At 40.2% G+C, this 16,117-nt stretch overlaps 1 protein-coding gene across 1 annotated transcript in view; it reads right to left on the bottom strand.

Moving 5' to 3' along the window:
* Positions 1-16,117, bottom strand: part of helz (helicase with zinc finger) — a 43,384-nt gene that overhangs the window by 16,388 nt on the left and 10,879 nt on the right. The window contains exons 11-21 of the mRNA XM_026916301.3: positions 15,166-15,433; positions 14,173-14,512; positions 13,259-13,389; positions 12,753-12,932; positions 12,433-12,534; positions 10,599-10,777; positions 8,031-8,149; positions 4,657-4,802; positions 3,622-3,769; positions 3,222-3,405; positions 448-676 (exon numbers count right to left, since the gene is read on the bottom strand). Of these exons, the coding sequence (XP_026772102.1) occupies positions 448-676; positions 3,222-3,405; positions 3,622-3,769; positions 4,657-4,802; positions 8,031-8,149; positions 10,599-10,777; positions 12,433-12,534; positions 12,753-12,932; positions 13,259-13,389; positions 14,173-14,512; positions 15,166-15,433 (2,026 nt within the window). The remainder of the gene's footprint in view (positions 1-447; positions 677-3,221; positions 3,406-3,621; positions 3,770-4,656; positions 4,803-8,030; positions 8,150-10,598; positions 10,778-12,432; positions 12,535-12,752; positions 12,933-13,258; positions 13,390-14,172; positions 14,513-15,165; positions 15,434-16,117) is intronic.

The following is a 16,117-nucleotide window of genomic DNA, read 5'->3' as shown; positions in this document are numbered from 1 at the left end:
GGTCTACACTTTGTTCAAGAGTCAAGGTACATTCACCAAGGCACCATGTACTAATTTCTAATGCCCACGCTCACTGATAATGCTTGCTCTGCATGCTCGGAGCAGCCACCCTCATACTCTCTGTTAAAGACACTGTTTAAACGCCATAACATAATAAACATTAAACTCGGCACGAGGTATGTTACTAATTTCACTATCAGTATTGGTATTGCCGGGTGCCAAAAACATGTACATGCAATTTATGCATCCCTACACAATACAGCTCAAAATGATCTTTTTCACACGTCCCCAAACAACACACGATGACCCAGGGCACCCTTAAGCCATCTTTATTCATTGCTCAGTCAACCGCCCTAAACAGGCTTTTAAATATTAACTCTCATTAATAAACTGGTCCACTGACTTATAGGCAGTTTCATTGATTGTGCTCTGAGAGTGTGTGATTACCTGCAGCGGCCCACGGAACAGAGCGCTATGGGGTCTCCCACTACAGCCACTAGGGACTGGGCCCGTGTGATGGCAGTGTTTAGGAGTTTGTAGTTGGAGAGGAAGCCGTAGTCCAGGTCTTCGGTGGAGTCTTCCACCAGCTGTTCCTTCCTCTTGATGGCCGTCTGCTTGTGCTTACAGGTGTGGCGAGTGCGAACTGTGCTCAGGAATAGTACACGGAACTGCTTACCTACGGGAAGGAGGTGGGAGTTATTGTACAACAAGCCTGATGTGCTGAACAGAACTCAGGTGTGTGTAACACTCAGAAAAAAGCGCTATCTACCCTCTTCTGCATAAGTGAGCAAGTGAAAATATCTTGAATATAGTCAAATTTATCTGACACCCTATAAAGTGAAAATATCTTGAATATAGTAAAAATTTATCTAGTATTTCCTATTACAATATTACAATAAACCAGGCATTTCTACTAATGTCAAGCTTTAAATTTTCTTATTCTATTGGCAGATAATTTTGCTTCTTTCTAGAAATAAATGCTTAAAATTAGCAAAATTATCTGCCAATAGAACAAGAGTATTTCAAGCTTGAAGTTAGTAAAATATGTTTAAAAATAGGTGTAATCTTGTAATAAATTTACTCTAATATTTTAACCAGAAATACTAGATACATTTTACTATATTCAAGACATTTTCACTTTTTGCCATTTTTCACAGTGTGAAAAGAATAGGCTTTATTTTGGTACAATTTAAAAATTATAGCTTAAAAAGGGTCTTCCAAAGAACTACACAACTTAATATTTAGAGGTACAGCATCATGTTAACGATGAAAAATAATAGAAAAGTATTCACGGCTTTCAAAAATACAAGAGCAAATATATACAACCAGATCTGTTCTGATGTGTTCTACCTTACAGCACACAACAGGTCCTAACGACCAGTGTACTGCAAACAAGCAAGCTCTTCTAAAATGGGAATCTCTAAGTATTTATAAGAGGCTGAATGAGATGCTCTTTATCATACAAATGGAACAGTTGCGTCAGAGAATGTTTGTCTAGTGACAACGCTTTGAGACGTGCGAGTGATTGAGTTTGATTTGGGACTTCGTTACGACAGGACAAAAGGAAGGATTATTTCACATTAATCACTGTGGGGAATGAGCACCTGAGGACCTGCGCTCCTCCAAAAGGCAATTTCAGTGAAATTGCCCAGGTAGTCAAACATTTCATCAATTATGCACAAACTAATCTAGCGCTTCAACCATCACTGCTCCTGCTAGTGTGATGAAACTCGCAGTGCTTAAGGGGCTTTCAGTCACTCAGTTCTCCCTCTTAGTCGTCTCTCTTGGCGACTCTTTACACGCTGGTCTAGAATTAGGTGATTGTTGGCGCTGAATGCGAGTCCACATTCATTCATTTCCATATAAATGTCAAATGAAGTGCAGTCAGTGGCGCAGAACACGTCAACAAACATGAGGTTCATTATAAATGGGTTCAACGATATAATTTGGTTGCATTTGGACCATATTTTAATCGTTATTCATATTCATAGGCTTTGAACTATGAACTATTTGGAATTGTTTTGCAGGGTAACATGGTAATATGTCGTGATGCACAACTTTTTTTTTTTTAAGGCTTAGCGCTAACTTAAACATAGTGAGTGTCCTGGAATAGCTTTGTTTTTACTCCAGTGTTAGAAAACCTACCACATGCAGAAACAAAAGTTCGCCCTTAAAAACTGTAAGCCCTTAAAACATATCAGAGCAGAACTGCAGGAAACACACTGAGCAGAGTTAAAGCCACATTGCATCCTAATACACAATATGTGTATCCTAATCCTAATATACAATATCTAATATGACCTATGACCTAATATAACCTTTAACATGATGAAAACAACTGCCATTCAAATACAAAACCAAACAGCACAGCTAGCATGTTTGAAAATCCAACAGAAATTCTTAATCATTCTAATGCCAGAGGTCTGGTCCTGGGGACCCGCTGCCCTGTCAACATTTTCATCTTTTCAATCCACCACATTCAGCTCCTCGGCTCATTACCCAGCCATTTATTTTCTAAGAGCAAGAAAAACATGAAGCTGTGCAGGACAGCTGGTCCCCAAGCCTGGAATTGAGAACCTCTGCTTAAGGACTTGGTAAACAAATACTGCAAAGGAAGGACATTATACAAATAATAACTTAAAAGTAGGTTTGGCCACTTTTTATAGTCAGAAAACTTTCTGTAATATTTGTGATATTAGCTCTCCTCGCATTCTAGCAGCTTCAATAAAATATTTCTGAGGTGCCCCAGGCTCTGTAAATGGGAAGAAAAAAAACAAATGTTGTGGACCACCAACCAATCAGAACAAGGAAGCCTGTTAATTCAGAAAATTCACCCTCCTGCACTAGGAATCAGGTGTTCTAGCCTAGGCAAAGTGCTTGTATGTTTTTGGAAGTGGCTTTGGAGGGAGCACTGAAGGGAGCAGGATTATTTTTAAAACTCCTAACATCTGCCAAAATTGCTGAGAGACACAGAAAGGTCTATAACGATAGGAATTCTAGTTCTTTGTATCCACTATGGTACTTGGTTCTGCTTTTTTCCTTTGTCTTAATATCAAAGGTAGAATTTGGGAAAAGGGTTTCTCCAAAATTCACTGTAAACGTTCTCATTTTTGTGATTTTATGTGATTCTGATTTGTGATTATTACTATGGCTGAATAAATCATATTCTCCTATCTAGAAAAACAAAAGCTCAGCACAGATGTCAGCTCCCACACACTCACCCTGAACGTTGAGCACTCGCTCCACGCTGACCTCGGGCATGCGTTTTTTGCGGAGTTCGGCTCGGATGCGAAACACCTGGTCTGCGTAGGGGGACACCACGCCGATGCTGCCTTCGTCCAGCTTTCCCCACGCTACCGGCCACTTCCTTCTCATTTCCTCCACACGCTCAACAATCTCAAACACCTGCACACACAAGTACACTAACTGAAAATATCTGCTTTCACAGCTTGCTGTAACCTTTTTTTTTTTTTTTTTAATAAATAAACCAGCGCTAAAGATAAATGACATCACAGCTGTATAGTAGTTACATATGGTTTCAACCACTTTCATTACACTATTGTTATAAGGTCTTCTTTAACAAACAAGCAAGTGTAGTGCAATGTGTCAGTGAAGTGCTACCTCAGCATTGTTGTAGTAAGCCGTGCTGTTCTTCTCCTGCACGTCCTCCCCACGGGCCGTGAAGAAGGTCAGAGGGTAGAAGTCCTTATGCTGGGGCTGTTTGCCGCTGGCCATCAGCTTGCCCTCGTAGAACAGCTCCGATGTGTAGCTGCAGCCGCCGGGAGCAAACTACAGAGTCAGCACTGGTTGCTTCATAAAGGTCACTTAACAGGCTCAGATCTTCCTCCACTATACTATACTATACTTCACACACTTAACTAAACTGTAACCTTGATATATTTACTAGCAGCCTGTTATGCAATATGTACTGTTCTACAAATGCTCTGAGAATACAGGTAAGCAAACATACAAAATACAGGTGATAAATGACACCATTTTAAATCACTGAGCATATTAATTAGAAGGGGAAAATGATTTCTCTGAAATGATGCAAAAGGACATGTTTAGTACTGGATCTCAAACCATAATGCAAAGAATTTATAAAACATTTCCACAAAATAAATTCTCATAAAACAAATTTCACACCTTATGCATTGTTTAACTTCCCTATTAAACTGGAGGAAATCTGCTGCAGCAAAACATATGTAGATTTTATGATAAATGATTCATTACAACCAGATGCTATGCAAATTTTTCTGCAGAAGACACTTAAGTTATCTGCTTTAATTATCATTTCAGCTCCTAAGCAGATCAAGGACAGTTTGCTCACTCTTTCCTTCCAAGAAGTTAAAAAAAAGCTCAAAGTTTCATAACGCCTCTCTGTGAATTAATTTTCCTGCCATGTTTTATCAGCTGTCACTCGCAGCACATCTTATTATTAAGAAGGTCAAGCAATATAACAAAATGTGTTCAAGCTGTGTGTGTTGGTACATGTGACGGACGATGACAGATCACAGAAATGAGAGAAAATGAGACAGAAATTTCATATTCAGGTGGTGTACAATATTCCTCACACAGCAGCACACACCATTGTGTGTTTTTTGTTTTCCACATCTCTCTCCTCAGGAAAAGCGATGCGAAAAAGTTCACACCTACTTGATGATTGCCTCATGGGAGCGGTAGTTTTCACACAGCAGGATCCTGCAGGGGTACTCAGAGGGATAGTGCTCATACAGCCGGTCCAGCAGGGACACATGTAGGTTCCTCTCCCGTGCAAACTCACTGTACACAAACGGACTGAGCTGCAGAGACGAGAGCACAAGACACGATTAAAAAGAGGATCAATTAACGTAGCCTGTTAGCCTTTACCGCCATCGCACACCTCTGTTGTCGAGCTCTAAAACCATATTTACACTTACAACTCATGCCATTGCATACACTGAATAAAGCTTTCGGTGTGCTGAAAGCCATCCTGCTCTTATGATTAAAAGAATGACATGTCATATTATTAATTTATTGTTACGTTAAGGTTATGGAACGTACATGAAACAAGTCAGTTCCTGTTACTACTTGTGTTATAACAGCGATAAACACTCAGTCCCTCACCAGCCTCTCTCCTTCCCTCTCTCTCTTGAAGTTAACAAGAAAACTGCAAGGTCCTCCATCCTGACCTTCCCATGACGGAAAACTTTCTGACCGCTACAAAGTGCTGACACTGGAGACTCCTTCCATAAATGTTAAACATCTCCTTGCAGAAAACTACACACTATCAACAGTACATTTTTTAAAATGCATTTATTATCAGTCTCAGACTATGTCCCTGTGAATTAACTGTTACTATAGAAACAATAAATTAGAATGAGTGTGTTAATATAAACCTGTAATTTTGTTAAACATTCTACAAAAAGTAATTATTTAACAAAGGAAAAGGAAACGTTTGGTAGAAAAACAGACTATAATGTCCAATCGGCTACTGATGACCATGAGTAACTGTCAGTGACATAAATGTACAATCTTGCCTGCAATATTCTCAGAAATGCTGTATTGCATCATATGGCACCACAAATATAGTTCACTACTTACATTCTACAACTGAATTACATTACATTCTATGTAGAAACATTATACAGTAACATATACAGTAATGATTTGTTAGAACAAGACCCAGCGGTAATCACACTCTCCACATGGACAATATCATTTACAAAGAAATCAGACAGACATGTAAGAGGTGAGAGCTGAATAATTAAAGCTGGGGGATGTGAAGAAGGATGGAAGGGTTTTGGCCTAAAGGGCAGTTCATTAGCAGCGTGTCTGCTGTCCAGAGTTTGTCTGCAGGGACAGATACTTCCTGTCTCCTCTGTGCCACTCAGGGGACTAAAGGTAAAAGACAGATCAGATGAGAAGATAGTGATACAGATTCATCTCTCATTCACTAGCTTCCCACCACATTATAGAAGAAATACATGTCTTGCCTTGAAATAAGCTAAAACTCCATCAGAATCCTTTTTTTCCTCAAAATAAATATCTAGAATAATAGAATATCATACTCTCTCTCTCTCCTGATTGGCTGCTGCTCCTGTCTGTCACTATGTAGTCATAGTTTTTACACATATAAAACACATACAAATTTCACACCCATTCCAACCTAACACCCTGACACAGCACAGACTGTGACTTTTTCTTGCAGGATTGACAGGGAGACTTTCAGCAGCTCAGGAGCATCATATTATAAAAGGTTTTTTTTTTGATGAGGGAGATCAGAGGAGAATGGCCAGACTGAGCTGAGCTGACTGGAAATTTACGACAACTCAAATAACCACTCTTTACAACTGTGGTGAACAGAAAAGCATCTCGGAACATTTCAATCTTTGATGCGGATGGGCTACAATAGCAGAAGACCATGCCTATCGGCCAAGAAATCGCCTGTTCATCCTGCTAATCCTGTCTGTCGCCAAGTAGTAATAGTTTTTCGTGCTTTAAAAACATACAAATTTCACACCAATTCCAACTCGACATCCCAACACAGCACAGATTATGAATTTCTCTTACAGGATAGTCAGTGAGACTCATAGCAGCTCAAGAACATCATATTACGAGGTATTTTTTTCATCCCTGACTTCATAAAAAAAAAAATCCCTATGCACTGCGATTTTAATATTTTAAATATTAAGTAAGGTTTTGGTTTTGAAAAAAAGAATTCCTATTCATTTAAATTGTGAATTAAGAAAATATGAGAAATTAACAAAACATGGTTCCCTAGCAACACATGAGCTGAGGGGCAAGTTTGCTTTGGCATTCAACTCGACATTTCACGTGGCCAGCCATGTGATCTGCTCTTAGTAATCCACCTAAAGTATCAACTAAAATATAAAAGGTTTCCTTTAACTATGACAGATGCAGATCTCTCTGTTATACTCCTGAACTGCTTTACTGCTTAAAACCTGACATGAAGTGGCCATGCTGGGATTAATAGGGACCAGAAATAAATCTGTTAATACTAAGGAACAACCTTCTGTCAGAATGAATGGTTTGACAAATTATGCCAACTACAACAAAAGCAAGAGATGAATCACTTTATATAAGAGAAGAAAAATTGACTTTAGGGTTTTTACTCTGTGAACAGCATGGGTAATTGTGGTGGCAGATGACAGCTTGACAATAATGGGGAAAATTGAGTAAATTAGCTAGAGTCTTTGAAAAACATTTTCTGAATTATTTGACAGTGTCACCATCAAGTAGGGGTGTAACAATACATCGTGACACGACGCCCCACAACACAAAAATGTGACAATGTGCATCGTGAAAATTTGCGATATCAGCGTTTGATTAATTATGCACGTATGCGGATCCCATAGTTAAAATACATAGAGAGCACAATGGTCACGTGATCGCGTTCTTTCATGGAGAGCTTGCGAGATTACCGTCTCACCACCAAGACGGGAATCATCTGCACTTGGGAAGTGACCGATAGCCGATGACCACGTTATAATAGTTAAGAAGAGCTCTTCAGTACTTTCAACCACCACCATCCCCAAGCCTCTGTGATCTACAGTGCCCGAGAAAGAGGCCATGGAAATCAGGCATGTTAGCTGATGGAGCTCATTATGTATTATATATTTCCCATGTCCCCAGCTCAGACACTGTGTTTATTCAATCAAAATTTTTGGAAGAATTTATAAATTTATTGATTTATTTTTAAGATATGGTGAATGTGTAGTACATTTTGTTTATAATATTAAACCTATGTTATTGGGAATTTTTAATTTATTAAGTTTTATACAGAGAAAAATACAGTTTTGCATTGTTTATTACACAGAATTTTGTTCAAATTTCCTGAGAATTTTGTTCGAATTTTGCTCCTGAGAATCTAATTGAATTGAATCGTGAATGCAGTATCGCGAATCAAACCGATTCACGGCCAAAGTGCGTTGTTATATCCCTATCATCTAGTATAAAACTAAATATTTATCATGAAAAAAAGTTCATGTTACTAAAGTGTGTTCAGGAGTGATAAGTTGATCTCATACCTGCATATGGTCTCCAGCAAGCACGATGCGTGTGCTCTTATTAGCCAGTGCCAACGGCATAATGGTCTCACACTCCATTGCCTGGGCTGCCTCATCCAACAATATGTGTGTGAAGAGCCCTTTAGAGACACACACGCACACATAATGAACATACACATAATGACTGTGGATCCATGCCTACGCGCACATACACTCAAGTGTATATTCACGTGTTTTTTTCTAAGCCGCTGTTAACACTGTGTAGTAAAACAGGGTTCAGCATAAAAAGTGTGAGTGTATGCATGTGTATTCTTAACGTAGAAGACAATGACAAGTGGCAAGATATGACATAGAGACTGAGGCTACCATAAGCACATAAAATAAGTAACATTAAAGAACCATATACAGTAGATGATGCACAGCTCATGATGCTGTTGAACTGATACAGTATCACCAGCTATTTTATTAGGAACACCTGTACATACACACAATTTTCCAACCAGCTATCACATCGTAGCAGTACAATGCATTAAATAATGCAGATACAGGACAAAACTTTCAATAATGTTCACATCAAACATTAGCATGGAGAAAAACATGATCTCAGTAACTTTCACAGTGGCCTGGTTTTGGTTTTAGATGGGCCGGTTTGAAACTCATTGTTGATGAGAGAGGTCGGAGAAGAATGGCCAGACTGGTTCGAGCCCACTGGAAGGCTATGGTTACTCAAATAGCCATTCTTCACAAGGGTGGTAAGCAAACTGCACAACATGTCGAGCATAGAGGAGGATGGGCTACAAGAGCAGATGACCACATCGGGGCCACACATCACCACCCAAACAGGACAGGTGAAGATTGGAAAGACCATGTGACATTAACAAGTGTTCCTAATAAAGTGGACAGTAAGTATATATTGGAGGGCACAGTCATCAGCTCTGACTAACGTTATCTTAAATAAGCAAATCTAGCTACATTTGATCTGCTACATTAGCCAGATTACATGAACATGTTCGAATCAGGTCATATGGTTTCACGACTGGGACCAAAAAGTTCTTTTCTGAAAAGTAGATTGCTTGAATGAATCCGGGGCATCATTTGGGTATGGCAAGATCTAACAGCTGCCACACCTCGGCAACTGGATCAGTGTGAAATGATAAATTATAAGGCTACACATTTCACAGTATACACACAACTGAAGGAAATGACTGGCATGCTGGATGTTGCACGCCCAACTGCCGTGGAATTGGCAGCCAATGTAAACGACACTGGGCGTATGTCAATAAGGCCAATATTACCTGCTGTTACAAAAACAGATACTTGGATTGTGTAGGCTGTTTCGATTAAACAGTGGCATTCAACACCAACAGGGTATTGGTGTTGCTCATGGCTTTGTTGTCAAGGCATTTGTCTGCTACAAATGTTTAACTGCAGTTCTGGTAAGTGCTTCTGAATCACGATTCAAGTTCACACCTTAATTTGGCGTGATACTGGGTTACATAATGAAATCAGCCATATTGAATTCAGCTGCCTGTTACAACAGAATGCTTCAAAGTGTCTCATTTGTGGTTCATAATAGGATTTGATCGCTGCTGCATGGTCACGAATGAGAATTTGGACATCATGCGACGTCAGAATAGACAACTGACTTTGCCACATCTTAAGTTCTGGTGAGACGATTCCACTGTTAAATCCAAAAGAGCCTACACAATACAAGCGTAGTAATAAACATCATAGTGTCTATCTGTTTTTGTAACAGTATGTAATATGTTGTTTGTCTTCTTCCTGGCCCTACAGTCACCACCCCACACCCTTGAAAAGAAAACAGTGAGTAGGTTTCACACCACTGTGATTTTAGCACCTTAAACACCTTTAACAAAAACTCCAGGGCTTGTTTGTCATGTTGCTCCAGCAGTGCTGACTGTTACTGAATGGTAAACCAGGCAAAGAAAAAAAAAAACGAATGTGGAAAGAGGGGGGGGAAAACAAAAAAGGAGAAGAGATGACAGTGGAAGCTAATGATGCTGAGCGTGTTAGACAGGCAAGCTGGGTCTCTTAGCAACAGATGACCCTGCAAGCAGACACATACATGGCAGAAATTAGCTTCTCATAATAAACTGTTACAGACCCCACCACTCCTTGAGAAGTTTTTATTATTATTTATTTTATTTTATTTTTTTTAGCTGGAGGGAGTTCCACAGCATGCCTTGTGGGATATTGTTTAAAAAATGTCTTTATTACAGGTTTAGACTTGATAATGTAAGCTATTGCAGCGGGGGTTTTTCAGCTTCAGCATGCTCTCTGGAGAGAGTGCATGAGGGAGCATGAGAGAACGAAAGAGAGAAGAGAATGAACGAAAGAGCAACAGAGCAAGAAAACAAAGGAATTTTTTTGCAGTTACATCATGATTGCAATTATGGGGTAGAAAATTCACCAAATCAGAAATATCTGGCACTCGAGTACTTGACAGAGGCCTTCGGTAGCTGTTACCATGCATGTGGGAATTAACATGTGAACTGAAAGATGATGCGCGTATGTATGTGTGTGCGTGTGTGTGTGTGTGTGTGTGTGTGTGTGGGTGCACGCACTCACCAGGTTCCAGATCAAGCTGACAGAGGTACTGTGAGGTACTGAGCGTCACTACCACAACACGGTGGCGCTCTATGTCCTGCCGAGTGGGCATCTGGAAGGTGAGGTAAGCTCCAGAGATCAGGCAATACTGCTGCACCACTGGGTGCACCGTTTTTACCCAGCGGTTCCTAAAGTAAACCCTATACACACACACACACACACACACAGTTCAATTGCAATACAACCTGTTGCATACATTAAGGTTCACTATATGTCAGACTGCATTCATTTGTAACTGACAACGCAAAGAGCCATTCATAACATTGTCCCCATGTTACCACACCTGAATCAACAAATCTTCCAACAAGGTCTTGTAGTGATATAGTACGCAATATTCCCAACAAATACCTCAGTCAAACATCAATAACTCCCTAGAACCTCCTTGCCAAACAGCCACAGATTCCAAATGATAAGGAACTTGAAAGGGTCGTAATTTAGGGTTCTTGCTGTTTGTCAGTCACCACTGAGCCTGAGAATTAGTGCAAATCCAGCTAAAATCAGTATGCAAAGACATTAACAGTGCGTGGTATGTCAAGAGAGTAGCCACTTTACAATAGCAACACATTAGGATGACAGTTGACAGAGAATGTGGAATATTCAAAGGAGATACCAAGGAGGAACCAACTTGGTGGAGAAAATGAGCAGTATGCCGCTCATATGTAGGGCAGTGATGATCGCGAGGGCAGACCCTTTCAAAGGGTTGCAATATCAGAAGAAAATGCACTGAAAATACACTGAAATGGAACAAGAGGAGGATATCCCCTGCTCTGGAGGACAGAATACCTGTCGCTCTGGCAGCAGTCACAAGCTGTTAAGCTCTAGAACACGTAGCCTGACATGCTCGCAGGCAAGAAGGAGAAAGGGAGTGACTGCTGTACAACAGTGGCATTTAAGGAAGATAGTGACATAAACCACTACATGACCTTGCTGGAAAATCACACATGCACAAGGTGCTATTCAGGTGTTACACACTGCCCCTGGCGGTTAGGAAGGTGTTCATCCATGTATTATCAAACCTACTCATGTGATGAAACTCAGGAGGCATATGTGACAGTGATGTAATGGTCTCTACCCAATCTTGCACTGGTTACTCAGATTATGTTACTAAATGTACTTGTGACTGTAACTGTGTTGCCCTCATTACATGAAAAAATGTATACATTATGGTGTGACTTGTAAAATTATGTGCCAATTAAGATCACAATCTTATTTTAAATTCGGCAGTTGCTTGAAGAAAATAATGGACCATCAACATCACTTCTGTTGAACACATACTTGTGCGAAAATGTCATCAGTAGTGAGGGAGATCCACTAGTTTGTACAAGAATGACACTTCTTTTATAGTGAAACTTGACCATGCCATGAATACCTGTGTGTGTGTGTGTGTGTGTGTGTGTGTGTGTGTGTGTGTGTGTGAGCGTCCATGTGTGCATGCCAGAACATTTTTGTTGAGCATTAATAGCCATTTAATTATTTTTGGTATTCAAAGGATGCAAGACTATTCAAGGTTGTAAAATCTGAATAAAAATATTCATTAAGTTGTTAATTGACTGTATGATCCTAAAGAAACCAAAAGCTGTTGTGATGCCCAAGTTATTTATATGCAAACGAATTACTCAACAGCACCCCTTAATGAGAATTAGGTTATTTTTGTGCATTGCTGTTTTTTTTTTGTTTGTTTTTTTTGTTTTTTTAAAGACTTTCTAGACAATTAAACCTGTGAAAGGTAAATCGACATCATCAATATTGCACAAGCCTATACATTACTGAGCCTTTTTTGGGCTGTGGTTGATACCTGAGAGGTCTTGCGTGTGGATTGCCTGCCTCCACATATGGATGAAGGTAGTCCTTTATGTACAGATCTGCTGCGCTGTTTGAATGGGTGCAGATGAGGACCCTGTGAGACAAATATGCACATGTGTACAAGTTATCAATGGCTATGAATGAACTAACAAAAGATCCCCAAATCAAACTAGTTCTGACCTAGAAACATTATCCCTTAGAAATTTTAGTAGGTCAGATAGTGGATTACAAGGTAAAATAAGCCAGTGAGCAGGGATAGGACTTTTCAATTACTTAAGTGTGAGGGAGTGTGGGTGTGAGGCAGGTACTTACCGTGTGTCAGGCTGTTTGAGGATGTGTTTCACTGCCTGAGCCAGTGTGAAAGTTTTGCCTGTCCCATAAGGTCCAATGATAAGCACGGGAGGGAGATTGATTGACAGTGGAGTGGTGATGGCCAAAATGGCCTCCTTCTGCTTGGCATTTAAACGAGGGTCCAACTGCTCGTCCCACTGCCTGCATAAAGTGGCACAAACGTTTGGACACGTTTATGTATTTGCCTTACCTGTAACAGCACACTATGTGGTTTGTGGTGACCTGACCACAACACTCATGTTTTTTTTAAAAAACATCCCATTTTAGATCTTTGCTGCTATAATAACCTCGACACTTCTGGGAAGGCTTTCCATTTTTTGGAACAAGGCTGTGAGGACGTACCCAATACACCACAATAGCACATATGGGTGTGATGGTCAGGTGTCTACAAACTTTTGGCTATAAAGTGTATTTAAACACAGGTCTCTACTGAATGTTAACGAGTGGGAAAATGTTCCAGCATTTACCTGTTAGGGCTCCAGGGGATTATAGGAGTTAGGCTGACGTCAGGAAAGAGGATGCTGTTGTCACGGAGGCGGTCTAGAGCATAGTGCATCTCGCACAGCGGAAGCCGATTGAGCTGAAACTGCAGCTCCACCTAGCAGATCAGAGAGGAACCTAATCAACACATGCACCAAAACGGCGACCTACACGTGCTAACTCAGCCTCAGGGTCTTTGTGATCTGTTATGAGTCTTTCAAAAGTGCAGTTCAGAAAAGCAATCATCTGTTAATAAAAGCTACTTTCAAGCACATTTTCACAGTCTGCTCAATGTTCTAACTAGCAGAACTAGCAAACACCCTAGCCAGAAGCTCATATGCAAAACTCCACAGGAATCTGATGATCCACAAATGAGCCTTTTCAAATTACAGCAGACAGCTGTGAAGGATTTCATGGGGATTCCACAAGACAAAGGAGCTTGTTTCTCTAGCTTTAATGGTGCTTCAGTACAGTAGAGGATGTGTGAGATGGGGGAAAGCGGCTGTAACAAATGGGATTTCCATGCTGTCTTTAAGGGAGAATGCATGTGTAATTTAAACCAAAGCCTGGTCTTTAGAGGTGGACCTGTGACAAACAGGCTCTGGAATTCTGCCATCACAATTCAATTACAGCTTTAAATGATGTCAGCTGTTTAAAAGCTGGCTTACTGTAACAAAAGAAGCTTATTTTCAATGGGATCAATGTCAGGATATACAAGGCCAGAAATGTATCCTGAGTTTGAGCTAATGTTTTGGGAAGCACTGAACGGGAATTAAATGTTTCTCGTGAGTAGAATACAGAAATGCAGTGTAAAGTTGCATACAAATGATGTCTGGTGATGTTTGTACTAAACTTTGGAACAATCACACAAATATCGCTGACACACTATTCAGAATCTCACCTGCAGCTCCCTGTCAGGAATCAGACTGAGCTCCTCACAGCAGTCCTTGCAGACGCGCAAGAAGATGTAGTCCTTGGTCTTCTCCTCTATCAAGGCCTCATAGACGCGCTCCTTGGCACTGGCAGGCTGGCCTTGACACATCCGATCCCGGCTCACAGGCAGCAGCAGCACTGAGTTCACCTTCGTCATCACCAGCCGTCCTGCCAGTGTGTCCTCGGACAGGGTCTCTGTTAATTTGAAGCGGGCGAACAGCTGGCCGTTTTGGGCGTACTTAGCACCCCCAGATATTCCCGTCAGCATGAAGCTGGAGACCAGCTGCAGGTTTACCTTAATGTTGAACCTGGGAAGACAAAATTGTTTTTAATGTTTTTAATGTGTAATGCTATCCAATCACATGTACACAAATCGCCCAAAACAAATAAAAACAACAAACGTAAGGGTGAAAGCACTTTTTGGTAGTTATTGCTGTTGTCTTTAGTTGTTGTAGAACTGCTATAATACCTATGCGTTAAATGGTTTAATATGCCAAAAAATATCAACAAAGTGTCAGCAAAGACTGTAATTGCAGTCAGACAGAACGCAAGTTTTGTATGCTGACTTATATTTTTAGATCAAACCTGTAAATCTTCTACACCAGATGCCTACGTTACCGCTTTTAAGGTGCTAAAGTCTACATACAACCATCTGAAGAATATCAAATAACATAAATGTGCTAGAGCTCATATTGTTCTCTAACTACATAAGTTTAACAGCTTAATTAGCACCACTGGCAATCTGGGACAATCAGAAAAGCAGCTGTATTTATTACATGAAACATGATTCAAGTGTGACCCCTAGTGGTTAGAGACAGCAAATTAGTAAAGGGGAAAAAAAAAAAAAGCAAGCAAATCAATAACTCAGAAGAATTTTAAATTCTTATTATGAGTACAATTGACAATATACCTGCCACCAGTTGTGCTGTAGCACAGCAGGTCTGGGATTAAAGGTACTCACTTGCTAACTTCTTTGTACTGTGCAATTTCCTCAATGTAGAGCAGGTCATGCAGGCGGGACTGGTAGTTCTCACGTGTGAGAGTCTTGTCCAACACGGACTGGGTGAAGAGCTGGTCAGCGGACAGTGGGATCTGATAGCGGCTGAGCAGACTGCGCTCCAGCTCCATGTTCTCATTGGGACTGAACTCCACGATGGTCTTGCAGGATGAGTCCCAGCGCTTTGCTGTCATCAGGAGCTGCTGCCGTGCCTGCATCAAATGCTCCAGGTCTGCAAGGGAGGCAAAGCCACAATGGTGAGGAGTAGTAGTGAGCGTTATATTGGTATAAATGATTTGTCAACCAGAAGAGATTTTCTATTATAGCTGAGCAAAATTACAAAGTCTATTGCTGTAACTGCCTTAAAGCATTACTGTATTGCAAAAAACTGTTGAACACACAACCTGGGTTGAAAAGAATGGACATGCCCACTGTTTTAGTGGCTCTTTCAAACAGGCTATGATAGTCTGTGCAGCAGTTCAGCAATGGTCTTGTACATGTGAAACGTTTATATTTTAAAACGTTACTTCACTAAAAGAGGTGATCAATTTATGCATTCGGCTATGAGAATCGCATGAACGACATTGTGATAGGTGTGCAGTTCTTAGGTTTTTTTTTTTTTTTTTTTTTTTTCTTCAGTGTTGTTCTCTGGGTTGTTTCTTTCCAGTTTACATGACTGTAATTCACATTTTTCCAAATTATTATTTTTATTATAATTATTATAAAAATGTGCATACTGTGTTACCATCCAAAATTTGAAAAGTACTGTGATAAAGTTTTGTACTATAACCCACCACGAGCATGACCTACACTGAAATGTGAACATAACTCTGATTATAATTTAGATATAAAGGTTAAGAAAAGAATTATGTTGACCAATAAGGGAAGTTAATAAACCATATACCATACTACACAA

Source organism: Pangasianodon hypophthalmus, chromosome 13, assembly GCF_027358585.1.
Source record: "Pangasianodon hypophthalmus isolate fPanHyp1 chromosome 13, fPanHyp1.pri, whole genome shotgun sequence".
NCBI lineage: Eukaryota > Metazoa > Chordata > Actinopteri > Siluriformes > Pangasiidae > Pangasianodon > Pangasianodon hypophthalmus.
The sequence above is the reverse complement of the archived record's forward strand: the minus strand, read 5'-3'. Positions and strand labels throughout refer to the sequence as shown.